The sequence below is a fragment of the Cynoglossus semilaevis genome, chromosome 19 (assembly GCF_000523025.1).
Source record: "Cynoglossus semilaevis isolate Cse_v1.0 chromosome 19, Cse_v1.0, whole genome shotgun sequence".
NCBI classification, from domain to species: Eukaryota; Metazoa; Chordata; class Actinopteri; order Pleuronectiformes; family Cynoglossidae; genus Cynoglossus; species Cynoglossus semilaevis.
In genome coordinates, this window is record NC_024325.1 from 5856484 (window position 1) to 5879075 (window position 22592).

Genomic DNA, 22592 nt, shown 5'->3' on the forward strand with positions numbered 1-22592 from the left:
ACAGAATACAAAACTGCTAAATAGAGGGACAGTGCCCCCCATTGTCAGAAAAACAACATGACTACATAAAATGCAAAATGTATTACAGTGTTTTGAAAAACTTTGAGCTCTCCAGCAACCTAAGCGTTAATGAATCGCCCAACATCGCAGTTGGACTACTGAGAAGCGTGTCAACAAAGTAGTCACACTTCTGTTATAATTGAGTTTACTCATGACACAGGATGTTTCATCGACGCTCCTTCAAATTAAAACAACTTTTGTTTTGTTTATAATAAAGACTAGTTAAACTATCAGAAGAATCGCCTTGCTTAAATAATAACTGTGAATGAAACATACAGAAGGGAGACGCCACATAATTACTTAAAACACAAATATTAAACTGGTGAAATATAAGTCATCATCGATTTTGAATAACCGGACACAAGTTTGCTAAGCGTTAGCTTAACGCCGGCTAGCTTGACGGTAGCAGTACTGGTAATAAGGAAGTTAAGCCTCACCTTTTGCGGAAAAAAATATTTCTCCACAAATTTGAAGGTATGTTCACTTTCTTAAGTTTTTCATTTGATTACTACTATTCTCCGGAGAAAATGTTTTATTAAGCACCTTGTTATTTATTTTAATAGTATTGCATCGCTAGCTAAGGTGCTGCTGCTGCAGAAAGCGCAAACGTTTTTGGTTGTGTAAAATCAAAATAAAGTCTTGAAAATGAATGAACGGGGTCGCTTTTGAATTAAATATATACTTTACTTTGGCATATTTTAAAGTTTTAAGATTTGTCTTTTATTTACTTCCAGGGATTTAATGGTAGGTAGTTAGCTGACCATGCTATAGCATTGGACCTATAGCAACTATAGCGCCGTCCATTGTTCATTTACTCACTGCAAGACGCTTTCGACACCTCGTGAGGATAGTTATATAAATGCTATGCGCATTGACATTTTTGTTAAACTTTTTATTTTTATGTTCTATTGTCATGGCAGAGTTGTGGTTCATCTTAATACAATCTTCCTTTCGACAGACTAAAATAATGTACTAAAGTCAATAACAGTGTTTAACGCAAGTAACAAATATAAAACTATGAATATGGTCCAATTTTAAACCATAATACTAGGCTACTTCCCAGTTAACGGTAGAGGTAGACAGAATTCTATTAGTTCTATATATGCTAGGGATATATGCTAGCTTGAAAACCGATATTTCTTGCTCAACGTGTCTTACTATAATAATAATAATGTTTCTTGCTGATATTAAACTTTAATATATATAAATCAAATGTGAATAAAACGATGAAGATTCACCTCCACCCCAGCCTAGCCCAATAGAGGATATATCACTAGAAACATTGGTAGACAAGAAAAGTTGGTCTTTTTTTATCGTTGTTTCATGTAAACACTCTGACATGTGTGGCTGTTGTCACAGAAGTCTAATAAACAAACGTATCAAAAGTAAAAATGCCATGAAACTTTGCACTGAGGCTCCATATATTATATATTATTATATTTGTTCATTGAACTATATCAGCTAATAGGTCGTCTTTCTTACATTTTTAAAGATGGCAATATTTATCAGTCCATGTTTTTTGTTTTATGTATTTCAGCTTGTAACATATGAACACTATGTTCAAAAATAGTTGCAGGGAGTACAGTTACATATAAGTACAGAGTACATATAAAGTTTGGTATTTATTATCCTCCTAGGTGCGTTCCTGCACATCATGTCTTAGTTCAGATTATTTCCCACATATTGCTATAATTCTGTGGAGGCTTATATGCCAGGCCCACTTCAATCAGTTGCTGCAATAGCAACAACTCAGTGGGCTGCCCTTATATCTGCCTAATATTTTCCAGTACAATGCCCCTTTAATATAAGCATGAGCTATGGTGGTACTTGCTGCAAAGACCCGGGTTCTTCTTATTATAAAAGGAAGTGTAGAATCCAAAATAACCTTCAGGTACTTTCCATATTATCTATACTTATGCAAAGATTGTAAAAATGTAAGTATCCAGCTTTTAGATTGGTGTGACAACTTGCACTGTTTTCTACTTTGTTGTTTATCAAAGTCTTGTTCCTGTCTGTCAGGCAGAGAAGGTGGACCAGAGTATACAGGTGACAACAAAGCTTGACACGTGCTGACACTGTGTGTGTGGAGAATGTCGTCGTCATCATTATACTACGGCATAGACCACATTCGCTTCAAGAAAAGAAAAGCACGTTTCAGTTTCAATGAAGTCCACAAGCTGCTGGAGGAAGTGAGAAAGAATCGTAGAATTCTTGTGGGTATGTGTCTAATGTACATGCTATGCATTCTTTTGTCTTTTTGTGTGTCAATGGAAGGAGCATTTGACTTCAATGCACGTGTTTAGGATATAGAATCCAATTTTTCGAACCTACTGTCGATTTTCCTTTTTTTTTTTTTACCCATTATTAGCACCTGCCGGGTATTTACATTTCTTTTTGCATTCACAGGTAAATACAACCGTGGTGTGCCAACAGAAATTAAGAAAATGACATGGACGGAGATCACTGCGCAGGTCAATGAGATTGGAGAGTGCCATCGTGAAGTCATGGAGGTTGTAAAGAAATGGTCTGATCTCAAGTGTGACACCAAGAGGAAAGTTGCTGCAATGCAGTCAGGGAACATGCTCAGCAGGGGATTCAACTCACGCATCTCCCGAGATCTTAATCACACAGAACGATTAGTCCTTCAAATCCTGGAGATGGATGACGATGACAAAGGCATGAGTGAATATGGCCCATTGGTAGATGATGATGATGGAGCTGAGATCGAGGAAGAGGTTGAAGAGGACACGATGGAACAGCAGAATTCACCAAATGGTGACATGGGGTCTATGCCTCCCCCAACCTCTGTTACTACGAGAAAACAGTCAGGTAGTAACTATTATAAATTCCATCTAACTATGGTGCTAACTAGGGTTGTCCTGATACATTTGTTTTTACAAACTAATACAAGTATACAACTAAGACACCAAGTACCAACACCAATACCTTTTACATGTTTGGTTTCAATAAATGGAAATATTAAGGTGACAAAGATCTGTGGGAAATATAGTGACATGCAGTATGCATGTATTTGAGTTCAACCCAAACCACAGTGAGGACACAAAGCAATAAAATGCTTCCAGCCAGTTTTAACAAGCGAATAGTATTTTCAAGAAGCTTAGAAGTTGATTTTTTTTGTCTTACTTTTTTTTTCGTTCTCTTGACAATGAACTGTGAAAATACTTTTGATGTTACAGGAGAGTCGTCAAATGTTTCCTTTGATGTGCAATATGAAGTACCTCCAACAGAAGGTGAGCTATCAAGTTATTCATTCAATAAGAGTTTTTGGATTTAATGTCTTAGTCATCAGCAAAAAACTAAAAGGTCTTTTTTTTTCAAACAGAAAATGAAGCTGCATTCGGAGACTCCGACTCAGATCAAAAAGATTATAGTCTTCCTTCCATCCACTCAGTAAATTCCACAAAGGATCATCAAGGGAGCAATGGCCTACAAAAACAAGGACAGCCTCAGACAGCTCGTGAAGCATCAGCCTCGATAGCCTCACATCAGCCCTCCTCAAACAGCATGCTACATAATGCAACGCTGAGCCTTCAGGAGCAGCACGCTACTAACATGCTGCTAGAGACGGTTTCACGCTCACTGGAGCTGCTGTCTGAGTCGGTGCAGCAGCTAGCCGAGACCCAGCACGAGTTTGTTCGCGAGTCTTTGCAGCTGCAGCGAGACATGGTGCAGGTTCTCAGAGACTTCACAGGGGGAGCCATTGCTGTCATGCATGACAAACTGAATGGACGACCAACATTATAGCAACCAGGAGTCAAAGCTGTGAGTTTTGTCACTGACTTTCTACAGTATATCTTGTATATACAGGTTTTTTTAAGTGTCTTTGAGCTTTACTGCTAACTACTGTTATTTTTAATAATTCTTTACAAATGTTCCTTGACTTTGTTTGGAAACGTTGGAAAAATGGTCTCTGTGGGCGCATGAATACACAGTGAAAGAGAAACCATTATTTGCAAAATAAATACTCTTTTTTGCTACTGAAAGTGGGATTCATTCCACTCACATTACAAAAGTTGTTCCTCCCACTTTCATGTTTTTTGTTGTTCAAAGCCATGGTTGGTTAAAGCCATTTGCGTGTACGTTTCTGGAAGTTATCACATGTACTGTAAATGTGAGTGGATTTTTGCACCTGACCATTATATGGTCCTTTTTTTGTAGGCTCCACAATCGATGTACAAATCATTAAAAAAACAACAACTAGAAACTGAATACATTTATTAGATTGGATTAGATTTTCTAATTAGAAGGTTTGAGTATAAAATATTCCGTGATTTCTTTTCAAATGAAATAAAATGTATTTAACCAGCCTGCAAATCTGCTGAGGAAAAGTCATGATTTTATTACATATTTGAAATCTTACATTAATCCTAATATGTGAAGTCTAAAACATGTTTCTGTGTCAACCAGAATATGTACCCAATCATTTATATTTGGAAAAACTCAGCTTCTCCACAGGTACTGCAAATAAAGTCTGGAAACACTACATAACAGCAAGCGCATGTTTATAAATGTTTTTTCACAGCAAAACATTCAGTTCAATTCAATCTAGATTCATGGGGGATTCTGCAGGTGTTCAACCAGTTTTACAGACACCGGCAGGGGGCAGTGCGCTGTTTCTTGAGGTGTTTCTAGCCATGTGACAGTACAAAGACCAAATACCCCAACGGTTATAAAACCTGCATCTACAAGAAATAGAAAGTTAAACGGTAAATGGATGAAGTTTACAGTGGATTAACTAAATAAGTATTCTTACAAACAAGAAAACAAACAATGTTGTGTATTATTATTATTATTTAAAATAATGATTATTAATTTATGTATGCCCCTTGTGTTTGTCACAAATTAATAAATTAATTTTAATTTTGTAAATTGTATTAATTATTGTCAAAATAGAAAAATAGTACAAGGTAAAGCCATAATAACTTCTATTTGGTTAATCATCTAATGAAATGACCTGGAAGCATATACTGTACATGAGTGGCTCTCTTGGTAGAGCTCCCATTGGCAGTCATTTAAGCTTTAACAAGCTGAAAACAGAACTAAACTTTTGATCAAACAAAAAACCACTGTCAGTGAACAACTAGATGTATGGAAACTAATACCAAAATCACAACAACCTCTGTTTCACTTTCACAACTGTTGGTTAAGGCTTCATCACTCTTTCATTAAAGCCCATTGTTTAAGCTGGGACATTATGATTTATTTTTCATCATGAACTTATGAAGATACGTGCTAAGTGAAAGCCCCCAAAATCAAGTCAACAACTTCCTGTAAATTGTCCTCTAAAAGGCATTTTGAGCATCACGACTGGATGAAGCTCAACTGATGACAATAGAACAATAATATTAAACCCGGCAAAATTAGTGGTACATTTTACAAAATTACTTTGTGGAGTTGTAAGGCAGTGACATAAAATAATGAAATCTCAGTGAATCTAAAAATGTAAAAAAGGAAGACTGATTAGCTTAAAAATATATATATGTACAAATCTGTATTTATACACAAACGAATAAAAATGATTGAAGTTGATTTAAAAATATATAATGTTTACAAGAACACACACACACAATAGCAGGGTTTACTCCAACTCCATTGTTCTCCCTCAGCCCCCCTCTCCCTCTATAGGGTTAAACAGCTGCTGAGGCTGGAGCAGTATACTGCAGCAGGGAGGGGTCAGAGCTGGGATGGAGCAGGAGTTCAACAGTCTGCTGCGGTTTCCTCCAAAGCTGCAAGGCAGGGGGCCGTAGCGACTGACAGGAGGGGATGTGGTCTTCAATAGACAGCTGTATTCAGTTATTGTGCTCTGGTCTTTTTACCTTCAGTCCTTTACGGTGCCCTTAAACCTGAGACATAATCCTTTATTAAAGGCTATTATTCACACTGAGCGTCTATAAAACTGTATTTTACTGCTCTCTAGCTTTTTAGCATAAGATGCAGCCCTTACTTAAACCGTGAATTTAAATGCATTAAATGCAAATTTTATTTTGTAATGCCTTTACAAAGTCTTTTTTGTAATTTTACACTGTTTGACATGATGTGTTCATGTGGATAAATCCTAATGGAAATTTGTCCAAAACTCTTATTTGTAGAACGCTGTTGCAGTTAACATAGCAACAGGCGGAAGAAAATGTTCCCACGTCATATTTTAACACCAAAGCTAAATGTTTCACAGCATTTGATTGGCATCTGGCAAATGAACACAGATTTAAAGGCCCCACAAAAAGGGTAAAAATCTATCCATCGATCGGTCCTTCTGCAAGCCTATATGAAGGTTTCCTCCTCCTTCCCAGTACCCATGTTGACCCCTGTGACCTTTCCTTTTCTTCAGTTTTTACCCCCACCTGTTCTCATTCCCTCAGTTCTCCCACCTCCCTTTTTTTTATCTCCCATCTGTCACTGGAACTGCTGCAGGAATGGCACAGGAACAGTAGGTTAAAGCACGGCATTACTCTGTGTTGAGATTAAGTTTTTGTGTCCTGACAAAAAGAGTAATTACACATTAAGGATTGATTTACTTTACCATGATTGTTGTTTTCAATGAGCATTTGTGAATGTGAGACAGAATAATATAGACACTATTGGGCACAAGTATTATTATTGTTATTTTTATAATAATAATTATTGTTAATTATAATGACAATAATATTATACTACTCTAATACCAATACTAATACTCTAATATGAACTGTAGATGTACAAAATAGTCACAATACAATAAAAAAAACTGTAGTAAGTATGCATGTGTTATAAAGACTCGTTATCACCACAAAGTAATTTGGTGTCCTTTTTGGGATAATGTTGAAGTGTTGTTTAGAGAAAAGGAGGTCATGTTGGAAAAGTTGCATATTTTTATTGACCTTTTAGTTTTGTGGTGCATTGTGGGATCTTTCTGGTGAAACATATGCCATGGCTCAAAAAATATTGCTAAACACTGATTTAAAGTGATGACATATTTGGCTGCATTGTTAAAAATGTTGACATTCGTCCTTTCACTGTCACTATGTTCACACTGCATCACTTTTCACCTGACATTGGTAAAATGCATAGTAATGGTGAGGTTCACACTGGATGGCTAAACATTTTGAAACATTTTTAATGTTTTCTATGCTAGACATTCCAGTCTAATAATATTATGACATTTGAACAGTAAATGTAACCACTTTGACCTTAATCATATGAGCTGAGACGCAGCCTCAGTTTCAGTGATTTCTTCCTGAAGTTTCTCTTCAACTCTGTCAGTCTGTTTTTGGATGTTTTTGGATTTTGCTGTTTTTGGATTTTGCTGCTTTGCTCTGCATTTATTTCATCTGATGTTTACAGGTTTCATATGATCTCTTTGTCATAGTTGAGGTCTTCTATTCTCAGTGTGTGTGGACCCATTGTCTCCTGGGGTGGGTGGGATAGGGAACAGTAGACTGTAGCACAGATGGTCTGAGGAAACGAGGTAAAGAGCAGAAACATTTAAAACAATTGATTTGCTCATCTGTGACCAGGCACAGTAAAGACACAGTATTTCTGCCAGTATTATTGTCCGTTGACCATTTGTCTAATACTCCTCCAGAGACCCTGAGTCACTTCAGCCGTAAATCTGCAGAGTGAGGAGTTGACGATGCAGTGTAAATTGTGCAGTACCCAACTGCAGCCGGCATCTGAATGAAATGATCGAATCAACCAAATGACGTGCACACATTTGGGCCTCCGTGTACACACTCACAAACCTACACACACCCTGTCCACACCTCCCATTGTTCCACAGTCAGACGGCAGGCTGGGCTGGCAGAAGTGACCACAACAGACCAACTTCTCCCTGGAGGGCCTGCTTGGGTCAGATTTGCAGCAGCCCCCACCTTTCTGACTCTCTGTTTCCTAATGTCCTTAGGGAGAAGAAGGATCCCCAAGCTGCTGCGGGCTGAAGATGAGGCAGATGCAGGCCACTTGTACTAATGGGAGGTCCGAGGGGGATGACATGACTGCTCTTTGGTTCCCATGCCCTGTGGCACACTCATGTCACACTCCTGCAAGCTTATATCGATGACGGCCGCAGAGAGGGTGCACTGTCCATCTGCTGTGCAGACACAAAGACACACACATCCCTCATCGCTGTGGTGCAGCAGGTATGAAACTCAGTGTTGGCCTGTCCCAGAGGAAAGGAGGATGATAATGAAGATGCATGCTTCATCAGTGTGTCTGCAATGTGTAGAAACGCTCCAGAAATATTTTAAAGTCACAGGTGTCACACATCAATGGTATACAATGGTCCACACTGTACATACAGTTCAATTTAAAAGGTCAAACATTAAAAAAAGAAAAAACAAATACATTTTGAAGTTTAAAACCAATGATTACCTTAAATAAAACTGCATGAAGAGTTTGTGTTTGGAGTAAAACGAATTGTTAGACTTTTTAAAAAATACTTTATGTCCTCAAATACTGAATATTGTTTCTTGTCCATTTATTATAAAAAAAACCAAAGCTGGTTATTTTATTAGATTTAATATGGCAGCCATACAGCCTACTTGCTAATAGTCTCTTTCTCTCCCTCTCTTTTTTAATCAATTTTGCATTTCTACTAAAATAACAAATACATGTGTATATATTTGTTATTTTAGTAGAAATGCAATTTTGATGGAAAAAGTTTTAACAAAATATATGTAAGAAAAAGAGTTTTTGGAAATTACAATAAACGAACTCTTAAAAAGGTTTGATGTATAAGTGGCTGCTTCTGTACAGAGCTGACCATTTATGACGCCTGATTCTGGGCTCCAGCCCAGTTCGTGGGTCAGTACCCCAACTCACATGACCACACACACACACAAAACAAACAAAAAAACCAACAACTTCCATCAAACTACAATCAAAAAGCCTTATACTTCGCCCACTTTCCATCCAAGTGTGTGTGTTTCGTCCTTCCTTTGTCCCAGTGAAGTATGTCAGGATATACAGGGGGCCACTGCAGGCACGCGTCCCCTTCCTCATTATAATATCAAAAGACCCTACACCCCAACCACGCGCTGTCGCCCCCCCCTCCTCTCCACTTACCACCACCACCATGCATATCCAACACTGCATTTCCTTATCACTGATAATCACGGGCACAATTTTCTTTAAGCTTTGAATTCGCACCCAGTGACTCCTGCTATCGTTATACAATTGTCCAAAAAGGGAAAAAAAAGTTATACAATGTGTTAATTAAGCTATTTTAAAAATCACATACAATTCTATCTCATTTTTTAATCCAACAAATATTTAAAAACAATGTCTTTAAAAATTGAATCTGTATTTGCTTATATGTCAGCAACATCTTAGGTGTGTTTACTCCAAACACAAAATCTCTGCTGCGGGCGACAGGTGCTGAAACCGACAGCCGAGCAGAGTCCTCCCTAAATCAATAAGTACTGGTGTGTGTGTGTGTGTGTGGTTGGGGGGTTGGTTTGGACTATCATGTTGCTTTTGTCTGGACCTCATACGAACAGCTGTATGGTAATCAACGGCACATGGTTGACACAGCAGGGCTTCAACCCCTGCTATTGTCTCCCAAAGCGTCTACTCCCCCTCCTCGCCCCTCACCCTCCCCACTCACAAACACACACACACACACGCGTAACTGCCCACAGTCTTGTGTCACCTCGCACACGCGTCAGAGTAATTATAACGTCGGCTGTAAAGAAAGAAAGGAGGCCTGCTATTCTTCTCTGCTTTCTTCTGATCTTTGTTCACAGTTTTCTTTGTTTTTCATGAAAAAAAAAAACATTTTGAAAAATATTCTTGTAACAAACGTACTGTAATAATAAATAAATTCATAAACAATAAAAAAATAAACAATAAACAATAAAAAAATAAGTAATAAATACGCAACAACCTAATGTTGGGCCATGTCCCCTTTGTGAAAATAGTTCAAACAAATGACATAATTTTTTTAGTCAAGTAAAAAAGTCTTCGCACTCGATGCTAAATGTTTGTGAACAGTTGGAGTCACTTCGGACACCTCGACCGTCCACCAGCATCCAGACTCTTTCACTTTCCAGATGGTTAGGATTCATGCTGCTCAGCATATCTGCTTCTTATGCATATTCCATATCAAGGTCCCTATCCAGATGTAGTTTGGTTTGTCTAAATCCCCAGGCAGACGTCCTGTGCCAGGCCTGCTCCCCTGAGATCTGCCCCCCTCCTCCTCTCTGCCTGTGACGCGCGGCATCAGGGTATAAAAGCAGCGTGCGCTTTTACGCACAGGAACACAAACAAAAACCAGTGCCAGGACCAAGACGGGGAGGTGGGATTTAGGACTCACCGAGAGGACCACCACAGCTCAGAGTTATTTTTATAGTGGACCATTTCAGATTTTTCTTTGACAACTTTTTGGGGGAATATCAACGCACACGTCGAATGTGGACATCCACAAATATTTTTTCTCTTTTTAATTTTCACTGGAAGACCCGAAATGGCACCGCTACTCTTCAGACTCTTACTGGCTTTGACCTTAATGCACACAGTAAGATAGTTTATTTTTTACATAATAATGTGAAAACCAACACTACTTCACTTTGTACGACTACTAGTAGTAATAGTATTCATAAAGTTAACGATAAGTCTCTCTGTTTTTCTTACATGAATGAACAATGTCCACCCATAGATTGTTTCCTCGATTATGTTCTTGTTCATCTAAAGTCTGAATCATTAAGTAAATTATCGGACTGCTATCGTTTTCCAGATATGGTATGTTTGTATGCAGACGTATATAAACCTAAACGTATTGCTCCCCTTCGTCTTTGTCCTTATATAAACTTTCTGATCAATAACCACTGTCTTCTTCTCTCTGCCACCTCAGGTTTGCTCGTCCGGTGTCTTTGAGCTCAAGATCCACTCTTTTCACACAGCGCAGCGCATCTGCAGGAGACACAGGGACTGTCACATTTTTTTCCGGATTTGCCTTAAACACCCGGAGGATGTGATCTCCGCAGAGCCGCCCTGCACCTTTGGCACAGGGCAAACCAACGTCATCAGAGCCGATCACACCTCCATCTCCAGCAGTGCGCCCATAAGAGTGCCGTTTCATTTCAAGTGGCCGGTAAGTACAACATAAATGTCCAAGATATAAGAGCCTTTTGGTTAATTCATTTGAAGTAGCCTTTAACGTAGCTCGACCTAAGTGCAACTTTGTTCTTTCTCAGGGAACGTTTTCGTTGATCATTGAAGCGTGGAACGCAGAATCTCCCACCGAATACACAGGTAGGTTGTTCAGTCACTTTATAGTTGGACCTAACGACTCACTATTCCAATGTAGAAAAGCTTTAAGAAGACCCCTCTCTCCCCCCCCTCAGACAACCAAAACAACTTGGTGAGCCGTCTGGCGACCAGGAGAAGACTTGCCATCGGAGAAGACTGGTCTCAGGATGTGCACTTCGGAGAGCAGAGCGAGCTGCGCTACTCCTACCACGTTTTCTGCGACGAGTACTACTTCGGAGACGGCTGTGCGGAATACTGCAGGCCCAGAGACGACACCCTGGGTCACTACACCTGCGACGAGGAGGGCAATCGCATCTGTCTGGAGGGCTGGAAGGGAAACTACTGTTCTGAGCGTAAGTGTTCAACTTCAGGGTCCAATCATTAGCCACGAAGGGAGTCGATTTTATTTTATTGATAAACCTGGGCCACAAGGTAGGGAGGTCAGTATTATTACCAAAATATATTCAAAACACATACATGGCATTTGGAGAAAGTATAGGCCTTTCCAGAGAAATGTATCTGTTTATATATGTTATTGTTTAATGAGATGTCAACACTTTCAGCAAGCAGCTCCCCCTAAGAATGGAAAGAAGTACATATGTAGAAAGTATATACATGCATACACAACAGGGGCTTACACAATGCAGCTGATATACTGTGCTCAGTACTATATGAACATCTGTGCTGGTGTATAAACATGTCCACCTCTGAGACATGTCCTGCAGTGTTGTGTTGTAGACAGTCCATCTGCCTTTTGTTCTCTGATACAATGAGCGAAAGAACCGTGGCCCCCTGAGATAGGCAGCATAAACTAATCTGTCAAGGTGATCGGGGCGTTTTTATGTAAGAATGTGTGTGTGTGTGAGAGAGAGAGAGAGAGAGAGGGAGTGTGAGTGATGAGAAGGAGATAAAAGAAAGTATTTTTCTACAGCATCGTGCCTACCAGCTGCTTGGGTTAATACTTTACCAACAGTGAAGTCTGGAGCAGGGCTGGGGTCAGACAGAGGGACTTGGTGTGTGTGTGTGTGTGTGTGTCAGTTGGGCTGGAAGGCGTGCCCATTGTAATTACACACCCTCCTCACCCCTCCTCTCTTTGCTCCACAGCCATCTGCTCGGCGGACTGCAGTGAGAAGCATGGCTACTGTGAGGTCCCTGGGGGCTGTACGTGTCGTATGGGCTGGCAGGGCCCCTCCTGCAACGAGTGCGTCCGCTATCCAGGCTGCCTCCATGGGACGTGCAGCCAGCCGTGGCAGTGCAACTGTCAGGAGGGCTGGGGGGGGCTCTTCTGTGACCAGGACCTCAATTACTGCACCAACCACAAGCCCTGCACCAACGGTGCGACCTGCACGAACACAGGACAGGGCAGTTACACCTGCACCTGCAGGCCCGGCTTTGGGGGCACCAACTGTGAGCTGGAGACAAATGAATGCGACAGCAACCCCTGCAAGAATGGAGGCAGCTGCAACGTAAGTGTTAACAATGGTGATGGTTGGTCTACATATTCACATCACATAATGATAACAAATATAATAAAAAAATAAAATATATTAATTAAATTAGGTTGATTATCATCGACAATTGTTGAGCAATTAAATGGTCTATTATTAATTATTGTTAGGCTCCAGAAGTTCCCGACATTGCCTTATGTTTTCCCTTGTCTATCCGCAGGACCTGGAGAACGACTACTCCTGCACTTGCCCTCAGGGATTCTATGGGAAGAACTGTGAGATCATTGCCATGACGTGTGCAGACGGTCCCTGTTTTAACGGCGGCACCTGTGTGGAGACGATGACCGGAGGCTACACCTGCCGATGCCCTCCTAATTACACCGGCTCCAACTGTGAAAAGAAGCTGGACCGCTGCAGCAACAGGCCATGCCTGAACGGTGAGTGGGCAGGGAAGAATTGTTCCTCTGGCGACATCTTGTGGTACTTTTACCACAGCGAAAGTTATCATTGTAAACTGGTAATATGAAACATATGCACTATTTATTTAATGTTTAAAAATATGAATATGAAAATTATGAATGCCACTATTGGACAGACACATTTAAAATAGCAGCCAATCACCCATTAGTTTAGCATAAGCGAAGCTAATCCTGCTAACTTGACCTTTCCTTATTGGTTTTTAATGGAAGTCTAAGTTGGAGTACTGCCGCCTACTGGGCAACGGCATCTCCATGACTTGTACAAGTAAAGAAAACGATAAATTATACAGAGGATAAAGTGTATACTGATAACCAAAACACTATATATACTGTATATATTGTATTTCCTGACTGCCCTGTCTTTAAGTTATCAATGCTGAACACTCTATTTCTCTCATTTGCAGGTGGCGAGTGTCTAGATCTGGGCCAGAGCATCTTGTGCCGCTGTCAGGTTGGCTTCACCGGCGCCAACTGTCAGATTAACATTGATGACTGTGCTTCAAGTCCCTGTCAGAATGCTGGAACCTGCCAGGATGGCTTGAATGACTACACCTGTTCATGCACCCTGGGATACACAGGGAAAAACTGTAGCGTACGCTCAGATGCCTGCGGTGCTCGCCCGTGTCAAAACGGCGGTACCTGCTTCACCCACTTCACAGGGCCCGTGTGTCAGTGTCCCAAAGGCTTCATGGGTCCAAGTTGTGAGTTCACCCTTCAGCCCAGTTTCAAGCCAGCTTTGCGACAAACCTCTGAGCCCTCGTCTGCAACCGTGACCGTCTCCTGCGTCCTGGCGGTCCTGGTGCTGGTCCTGGTGGCAGCAATCATTATCCTGAGGAGGAGGAGGAGGTTACAAGGAAGGAAGCAGCTGAGTGACATTGCAGTTTACAATGACTTGGAGACAGTCAACAACCTGGGTGGAAGTGAGAGAGATTCTTTCCTGGGTCCGAATGGCCTGTTCAAGATCAGCAACAGCACAGCTCGCCTCAGCCTCTCACTCTGCCCAGACGGCAGATCGGGCTACAGGCACAATCCTGCAGAGAGCGGTCTGGCCAGAGGTCAGCGTCAGGACTTCATGTGGAACGATGAGGTCGCTGTGGGCACTGGAGCTGGGCTGAGATGAAACTCAGATGAAGAACATAAATGCGGACGTTTAAACAGGAAAGTAAAATATAAGCACTTGTTAAACCTCTCTCTTCATGCAGTGAGCATGGACAGAAGCGTGATTTGTGAGCCAAACACTATCTGGGAGAGATGATTCACCATCTACGGATGAACATATCTGGCTAAGATGTTCTACAAAGAATATGAAAAACTGTACAGGGCAAAGCTCTTCCACGTATAAGACCCAAAGACTAGTAATAAAAGCCACATTTCACTGGACCTACAACACAAACCAAATACAGGAAGTCATATTCACTAGGTCATGTTTGGAAAACCTGCCCGAAAAATGTTTCATGGTGATTGCCTTTAATGTGTTTTCTCTGTTCGATTAGTTGGTCTTTTTTTTTTTTAAACACTGGACTTTTAAAAATAATATTATTTATTTTTGCTTTTCAATCTTCCTTTGACCTTTTTTTCCTTATTGTGAGTACCATCATTTTTTTATTCTTTATATTATTTATTTATTTGAAGACTTGTGTTTTTCACCTTACTTTGATTGTCACAGATGTAGAGATATATTTATATGCTGCGGAATGGTGTTTATGGAATGGGCTGTGCAGGTTAGTGTGACATATCCCAAAGATGTTCAGAGCAGGGATATAAGGAAAAGTGCTTTATCACACACTCATTCACTGTGATTTTATTTATCATGAAGACTACTGATCTCATTGCTCTTTCATGTGCCATTTTTTTTATTTCATGCCAAAGTTTGTGTTACGTTACACATTTCCATTCATATTATTTAATTTTATTGTGTGTCGATTGTGATGTGGAATAAAACGTTTGTTTGAATGTAAAGAAATAATGTTCCTGTTTTACTAAATCATTCTGCGCCCACAGAACCAGGAGATGAATGAGTCTGGGTTACAGCTCTAACCGTATAAGAAACTGTAGTTTATTTTAAAGTTTATTAGTTAACCTTTCATCGACAAGGTTAACTCAGAGAGTCAGAGATAAGTTTAAAAGTTTAGACACTGACAGCCTACTGCCTAAACAGTCCAAAACTATGGGAGAAGGTTTATCATTTCATGAAGCTCCAGGCATTTTAATAGAACACAATGTGTCACCTTAAATATATTATACAAGTCTCCTTAAAATCCAATAGTAATCCTCCACATGAACTAATGATACTTCACACACCAATAGTGTAGCTTCCTATTTGCATGATGTAGTTTCTGAGATAATTTAGCTAATACAGCAGTTTACGTATGTTTTTATTGTACTTTGAAGAGCAAATCAAAAGCATGTACTGAGTATAATAGATTATTCACTAAGTTTTCATAGTAAAAAAAAAAAAATTACAATTATTAAAAATACATTATTTATTCATTTATTAGTATAAGACAGTGCTGATAAAAAATGATATCTTTTTTTTATCAGCAGCTTTGCTGTAGATAAAAACAGTTTAGGCTCGTTATCAGTGTCATCAACCTGATGTGATGCAGCTGAGCAGCCACACCTACAGCTGTTTAGCTGCCATTTCTTGCCCTGACTTCCTGGACAAACACACACACTGCACAGCCAGATGAAGTTCACACGCAAATGAAGAAATTGATATTTTGGGAGTTTGTGTTAGTAGGTTTAGATAAAGATGAAAAGTCTAAAGGTCTGTGGAACAGATATTAAAATCTAACTCAGCAAGCGATCAGTGTTTAAAGCAACAAACAAACATTGGCTGAGCAGGAGGAGGGTGGGGAGGAGGGGTTGGGGTTGGGGGGGGGTCAACAGCCTGTATGCACTCCCTTCCCTTTACCCCGTCCTCCCCTCCTGTCCCTGACAGAGACAGACCAGTCAGACTGGTACAGAGCAGACATGGCCGAGGAGCAAACAGGGGACAAGCTGGAGCCGCAGGATCTGGAATTCCAGGATCATGGTGGTCACATCCCCAAGAGGCATGCCAGGGTTACCGTCAAATACAACAGGAAGGAGCTGCAGAGGAGGCTGGATGTGGAGAAGTGGATTGATGAAAGCCTGGACAGACTGTACAAGGGTCAGGTGGGTCAGGAGCATGGTCAGCAGGCTGTTATGAAGAAATAATGTGTCATAAACATTGAGATGTCAGTTTACTGTGGCGATAAACATTTTCTGAATGTTCTAGCTTGGTTAAGGATTTGACTTTGATTGATTCTTGCACATATAATAATAATTAAAAAAATCTATATTTCAGGGGGTTTCTGTACCCTATTTGCTGAATACTAAAATATAATAATTCAGGAAGTTTTTAAACTTTAGGTTGCACATGTTTTCAACTGACCCTTCAGCACAGCTTGTCCAAACACAACAACAGTCCAGTCCCATTGTTGTTGCTTCAGTGTTTCTTTCGACTGCGTCCATCCCTCTGTCGTCACTCTTCCTCCTAAAAATCCACTTTTGGCCACATAGTTTTACTTGAGTCTCTTTGTGATCATCACCGTTGACCAGTGAATCTTAGCATCATTTGTTTTTCTTTCTATAGTTTCTTTTCTACTTTTACAAGATTCCTAGTTGCAAACAAAGGTAAAAGCATGTACTCCCTCTGTATTTCTCTGTGAGGGTGGTGTTCTTTGGGTTACCCGACATTCTCCATCTTTCTCCAGCTGACTGAAGAAGTGGTGTTTTATAATTTGTTGTTTTATAATTACATTTACTTCATTTATTTCAATATGAGGAGGTGTCCACTGCACCTGAGTCCCCTGGTGGACTCCAAGCTTGTTATCGGACTACTTTATCTTTATTGTTCTTTGACTTCCTTCGTTAAAACGTCTCTCTGTAACATAAGTCATCTTGGCATATTTTACAGTCTGAGGATCAAAATGCTTTACAGGACAAAAGAAAAGAACTGACCTCCCCGACCTGACCACTCAACTTCTTCAACAAGAAGCAAACAATATCAGTTGCACAAAGTCAATGAAACACAACAAAGTCAGTTATAACTGTGGAAACACCAGCATCAGTTTCAAAGGTCAACCAAGACCAAACACTGGAGATTAGAAACACTAACTTAACAGAAGGCTTAAAAGTTCAAATAAAATGTAAACTACACGAAAGAAGAGAAACGTTATTTCAAATTTTTTAATGTGAAATATAAAAGCTGCTTTTTTTGTGTGCTACACTTTTTTTAAGTGTAGCACACAAACAAGGGAAGGTTCATAAAGACAAATTGAAGAAAAAAGATTATATATTGTATAAAAATATATAATAATAATAATAATAATAATAATAATAATAATAATAATAATAATAATAATAATAATAATAATAATAATAATAATAATAATAATAATAATAATAATAAATACAAATACAAAATAATTATAAAAATAAAATCACTAATCAAGATTTTTTTTAAAATTGATCTACAAATAAATAAATATCATTATCAGTTTAAAATGTATTTGAACTCATCAGAGGGCAGATGGACAGAATGTGTCACCTATTTTCTGTCTGTCTGTCTGTCCATTTGGACATCCATGTCAGCAGGACAGTGATCCTGATTGGCCGAGGCCACATCTGCAGCTTCGAAGCTCTGGCCTCCTGTGACGTATGACGTGTTTAGCAGAGAGCAGAGGTGGCACAGAGTGCTTCTCCTTACAAGGCCAGGGATGATCCAGACAGATGTGTAGTCCTCTCCTGTCCACTTCTCCCTGAGACCATGTCCGTAGTTTCTGCCTTATATGGACAGTGAGGGACGAGTGTGAGCTGATGAATTAAATGAAGAGAGGGTTGTGGCCTATAGTCCATGTCCCTGGAGGAGGCAGAGTGTTCGGCTGCTGCTCTCTCAGGGGAACAGGCTTTTTTTGGACAGTATATATAAGTATTTGATGAAAGATGGTGTATATTGATCATCAAATACATTCCCAGAACATTTATTCATACATTTTCCTACTGCTTACCCATTCCTCGGGTGGTTGGCCTGTGGGACTCAGTCAATCTTAGCAGTCACTGGGTTAAACAACCACACAGAAACACTCACATTCATATCTGTGTAGAGTATAGTTTTCAAAGAAACAGATTTAAATGGGTTGGACTTTTAGAGGAAAGGAAAGAAAAGAAAAGAAAAATGAATAAATACAGATATTAGTCCTTTATTTGTCCCCCAATATGGCAAATTCACAGTGAGTCTCTGCAACACACACAGGCTGCCACAGGAGGTGCCATCAAGTATGGTGGTTCCTCTGGAGCTCGAACCCAGGACCTTCTGCATGTAAGGCAGATGCGTGAGGTGAACAACAAAAGTTGTCATCTCACAACGTAAACAAACAGCGTTTTTTTTTAGTTCGATTGAAATGTTTTTTGTCCTTTGTGGCAGTTTTCTTTGTAACGTGCCATCAACTGCTATCGAGGGAAATTGCATTGTGGTACTTGTTTCTGAAGTATTACTCTGCCTCTTTTCAAATACAGTACATGTATGCGAATGATAAAGCTTGGGGGTGGGGGGACAAATGAAGCCCAGAGCTGCGACTGCTTCCACAGGACAGTACAGTAGAGAACAGTGCAGTGGTGTGGAAGGCTGTGGAACTCACGTCCCTTCTCTCAGCAGAACAATGGCCGACTGTCCATGAACAACAGGCTCTGTTAATGTACTGACTGAGCGTTGTTGTTGTTCAGAGTCTGAACACACAGGAGGTGGACGTGCAGGCTGTTCACGGTTGTCACATGGTCTGAATAATGACAATATTATTTTTGCTCAAAGTGTAAGGAAGTAGACATGAATAACCGTGTGTCTTCTTCTACTGCGTCTGTTGGTTTAATGACAAAGAACGCTTAAATCATTGTAGGCCAGGCATGGGCAAACTAAGGCCTGAGGGCCGGATGCGGCCCGTTTAATCCAGCCCACCAAACCTTTTCAAATGATATAATTTATTTATATTATCATTATACTTCTGCCTTTTCCCTGCAGTTTACACAAACGGTCCATCTATCTGCTCCTGACCTGGCCCCCTGCTCAATTTTAGGACAATCGTGGTCCGCAAATTTGCCCACGCCTGATGTAGGCTGTATTTGCAACCTGTAATACTTCATCTTTAAACTTGATAGGTCAATAGAATAGTCTTGTGGAGAGTCTCTTTTTGACATTACTGACTGAAGGATGACCAATCTGTGCAGGGTCAAATTGTAGGTTCGCTGGGGATTATGTTTTAACTACTTAAAGCCATATTTCATAAAACAGAAACCCTAACGGCACTAAAGCTGATATGGGGGAAACAGGACATTTTTTAACACTGTATATATTTGCTGTATTTACACTCAGGATATAGGAGTCAGGAGTTTGGTTACATGCATTTCAAGTTTCTCTTATTCAGCTGCCAAGTTAGCGTTAGTAATATTTAATAATCAAACTACAGCTTGTATTTTTAAACACATTTTTAACTCCTGAAAATTGGGTTTTTAATGATCATGTTTACGTTGGCTAGAGAGTATTCATCTGAGCATGTTGTTTGCAGGAGGGCAACATGCCGGAGGAGTTAAACATCGACGAGTTGATTGATTTGCCGAATGACGAGATGAGGGTGAAAAAGTTACAGGTAAGAAAAAAATAATAATGCTGCCAGTATGTAAATGATTAAAAAAAATTAAATTAAAGTGGTTGTTTAGCTGAATTGTAACAAAACTGTTTCCTCTGACAGGAAGTTCTTCAAAACTGCAACAACAACACAGAGGTACGTGTGTGATTCCTCAAATGAGACTTTTCACGTCTGTCAGTTTGTAAAATTCTTTACATCCATAAATATTTATTTGCCGTTTTCACAGTCTGACAACATCAACAACAGCCTTTTGTGTTTCTTAGCATAATAATGGTCAAACAACGAGTCTTTCTGAACACTGTGGTCTGGTCAAAGATAGAAACGAGCAGACAAACTAAAAATAAATAAATAAATAAAAAATATTTATTTCCACTGATGAATTGTTGACATCCATTTTATAACTTGTCTGACTCTGTAGTCTCAGAGTTGGTAATCTGTAACAATATTTAGCCACAGTGAAGCACTTGTATGTTTGAATCTGAGCTGTGGTTTTAGGGAATTTCAAGCTTTACATTTAAACCACACCAGAACTTAGCAGACAAAGTGGGAACTTCCTCTCAGGGGCTTCTGAGCTCATCCTCCTGGGAGCCAGCTGCTCTGTGAGGCCTTCTTTCACGTTCAACACAGGAAGACTGGAAATTCTTCAACAACCCACAGAGCAGGGATTGATCTGCTTTAGCACAGTTTGATAGAAAAAGAACATTTGGAATAACACACAGTCTTGACACCTTTCAAAAAAGCCAAATACAAACTGTTTCCTCAGAGTAGGTCAATTTCTTTAAAATTCAATAAAAAGTAGAATTTGCAGCTTGTAGTTACCACGTTGGTCCACTACAATGTCATCCAGAAAATACCATGTCCTGTAAAGTAGTGTCCCAGTAATGGAAAGGAAATGCTGCCATCGTCTGGCTTATTCTTGTAATGTCAAGATCACTGATTTTAACACAAGCGGAACTCGACCAGTCTTTTTCCTTATTAACATGTTTATTTATTTGTCTATATCCTTGTGTTATTTTCTGCATGTGATCTCCACTTTCCAACAGGCCTTCATTCAAGAGCTGTTGACAAGACTGGAGGGCGTCCACAAGCAGGACGAGCTACAGACTGAAGGCGTTGAACATCCTACCATCACTCACAGCCACTACCGTCACGATCCGTACCACTTCAACAACCCTCATCACCATCATTTTCACCACACCCGACACCAAAACCAGACCCTCTGACTGCACACGCAGGCCACATCACGTCAGGTCATTTTCATACGGGTCTGTGGGCTTGGTGAGGTAGATCAGTTTTCCATGTATGTCACAGGTGTCATGTACAAGCCTTGCTGATAACCACCTGTCGGCGGTCCATATAAAGACACAGCTCACAGTTTGTTGTTTGGTGAGGTTTTCGACAAAGGTCATCACATTGGTCAACACAGACTTGACCTCTTGGTGAAGCCACAGCTGTCTGTTTGTGGTCCATAACTCAAGACACCTTATATTGAACAGAGACAGTATTATCAGCCATGTAATGTAAATGTATATATTTTACCAGCATTTTACTGTCTTGTAGCCATTTTCTGTGTTGGGGAAACCAAACGTGGCTGTTTCACGTGTAACATCCTGAATATGGACGACCTTCTGTTGACCCTGTGTTAGAATGTACAGGTTAGTTTTAGTGAGCGGCTCGTTCTTCTGGTCCTACATTAGAAGCCTGTCTAATCCACATGTATAATTATAAATAGATGCCACATTCATCTAACCTCCACATCAGGCCATACCTATCTAAACAACATTTAGTTTGTTGGTCTGTGTTTAATAGCTGAAGACGTTTTTGCCAGTATTGTCTGGGTTAGATGTGGCCCACATTCAGGTGTGCAAATAAAATCAGTCCTTTATTCATCTCACAGTGGGTAAATTCACAAACTGTCCCTAACTGTGCACCAAAACCCCATAATTAATTGCTATATGTAGACTGTGTAACTATTTTTATTATGAATAGATTGGTGAATGAGCAAAGTCTGTAGAAAATATTGAATGTGATTCACTGGTTAAGTATGGCATAGTTGTTACGTAAAGTACCACTATCACACATGGACTGAATTCACATCTGTTTCCCTGAGTTCATAGTTGATAGTGTGTCATGCAGTAATAAATTATTAATGCAACAATTACTTTTGTCTTTGTCTCTATGTAAATATCTGTATAGGAAATAAATATGAATTGAAAACCGTGTTGACTGAAATGCACTATATGAGTGCTTTATTCAGTCGTTAATTTTATACCATCACCAACAGGCTTTTAAATAACTTGATGGTGGCATTGTAGGAATTCACAACATCTAGTTGGTCATGTTGTAGTTTAATTTTTCTCTGCTGTTCCTAAGAGGAACTTCCTGGTTTGAATAAAAAAAATAAAAAACAAAAAACTGAAGTCAGATTTCATCAGTTTTTGTGGGGGTCATACAAAATTGACAGAACCTTCTATGTAGACCTTTAAATTGGAATTTCACATCCATAGGTTCTTGAATAGAATTAAACCTTTCTTGTCTTTCCTATTAAAGAATGTGAGAAAATGAGATGCATCACAAAATTACTTATTTCATACAGATGCATTTTTTAATGTTTGTATTTTCAAAATAGAGCATTGACAATGTTTATATATTATTAAATAATAAATTAGCAAGATAATAATAAATTGGTCCTAATT

The 22592-nt window shown here is 39.6% G+C and overlaps 3 protein-coding genes across 4 annotated transcripts; all 3 read left to right on the forward strand.

Annotated features, from left to right (window-relative positions):
- The first annotated feature begins 43 nt into the window (after positions 1 to 43).
- LOC103394983 (nuclear apoptosis-inducing factor 1) lies at positions 44 to 4564 on the forward strand. Of its 2 annotated transcripts, none has more exons than XM_025065613.1 (5): positions 44 to 534; positions 2080 to 2277; positions 2467 to 2889; positions 3228 to 3311; positions 3404 to 4564. In XM_025065613.1, exons 2-5 carry the CDS (start codon positions 2151 to 2153, stop codon positions 3823 to 3825), a joined length of 1056 nt encoding a protein of 351 aa, XP_024921381.1. In that variant the 5' UTR covers positions 44 to 534; positions 2080 to 2150; the 3' UTR covers positions 3826 to 4564. The 2 variants fall into 2 exon arrangements, with proteins under 2 accessions (XP_024921381.1, XP_008330724.1); XM_008332502.3 differs by having other exon boundaries at positions 57 to 534; positions 3258 to 3311.
- Positions 4565 to 7966: 3402 nt separating this feature from the next.
- Positions 7967 to 15190, forward strand: dlb (deltaB). Its single transcript, XM_008332500.3, has 8 exons — positions 7967 to 8195; positions 10204 to 10570; positions 10907 to 11146; positions 11250 to 11307; positions 11400 to 11657; positions 12409 to 12770; positions 12973 to 13189; positions 13636 to 15190. Exons 2-8 carry the CDS (start codon positions 10520 to 10522, stop codon positions 14349 to 14351), a joined length of 1902 nt encoding a protein of 633 aa, XP_008330722.1. The 5' UTR covers positions 7967 to 8195; positions 10204 to 10519; the 3' UTR covers positions 14352 to 15190.
- A 908-nt stretch (positions 15191 to 16098) lies between these two features.
- Positions 16099 to 22288, forward strand: ppp1r14aa (protein phosphatase 1, regulatory (inhibitor) subunit 14Aa). Its single transcript, XM_008332504.3, has 4 exons — positions 16099 to 16387; positions 19816 to 19896; positions 19999 to 20031; positions 20940 to 22288. The coding sequence occupies exons 1-4, from the start codon at positions 16205 to 16207 to the stop codon at positions 21117 to 21119; spliced, it is 477 nt and encodes a 158-aa protein (XP_008330726.1). The 5' UTR covers positions 16099 to 16204; the 3' UTR covers positions 21120 to 22288.
- The last annotated feature ends 304 nt before the right edge of the window (positions 22289 to 22592 follow it).

What these genes read in the sequence shown, in the direction of transcription:
- LOC103394983 (XM_025065613.1), top strand. Translation starts at nt 2,151, where the DNA reads ATGTCGTCGTCATCATTATACTACGGCATAGACCACATTCGCTTCAAG. An exon ending in GAATCGTAGAATTCTTGTGG is followed by an intron (nt 2,278 to 2,466) that starts GTATGTGTCTAA and finishes TTGCATTCACAG; the next exon opens with GTAAATACAACCGTGGTGTG. An exon ending in TGAAGTACCTCCAACAGAAG is followed by an intron (nt 3,312 to 3,403) that starts GTGAGCTATCAA and finishes TTTTTCAAACAG; the next exon opens with AAAATGAAGCTGCATTCGGA.
- dlb (XM_008332500.3), top strand. Translation starts at nt 10,520, where the DNA reads ATGGCACCGCTACTCTTCAGACTCTTACTGGCTTTGACCTTAATGCAC. An exon ending in CTTTGACCTTAATGCACACA is followed by an intron (nt 10,571 to 10,906) that starts GTAAGATAGTTT and finishes CTGCCACCTCAG; the next exon opens with GTTTGCTCGTCCGGTGTCTT. An exon ending in CGTTTCATTTCAAGTGGCCG is followed by an intron (nt 11,147 to 11,249) that starts GTAAGTACAACA and finishes GTTCTTTCTCAG; the next exon opens with GGAACGTTTTCGTTGATCAT.
- ppp1r14aa (XM_008332504.3), top strand. Translation starts at nt 16,205, where the DNA reads ATGGCCGAGGAGCAAACAGGGGACAAGCTGGAGCCGCAGGATCTGGAA. An exon ending in ACAGACTGTACAAGGGTCAG is followed by an intron (nt 16,388 to 19,815) that starts GTGGGTCAGGAG and finishes TGTTGTTTGCAG; the next exon opens with GAGGGCAACATGCCGGAGGA. An exon ending in ACTGCAACAACAACACAGAG is followed by an intron (nt 20,032 to 20,939) that starts GTACGTGTGTGA and finishes ACTTTCCAACAG; the next exon opens with GCCTTCATTCAAGAGCTGTT.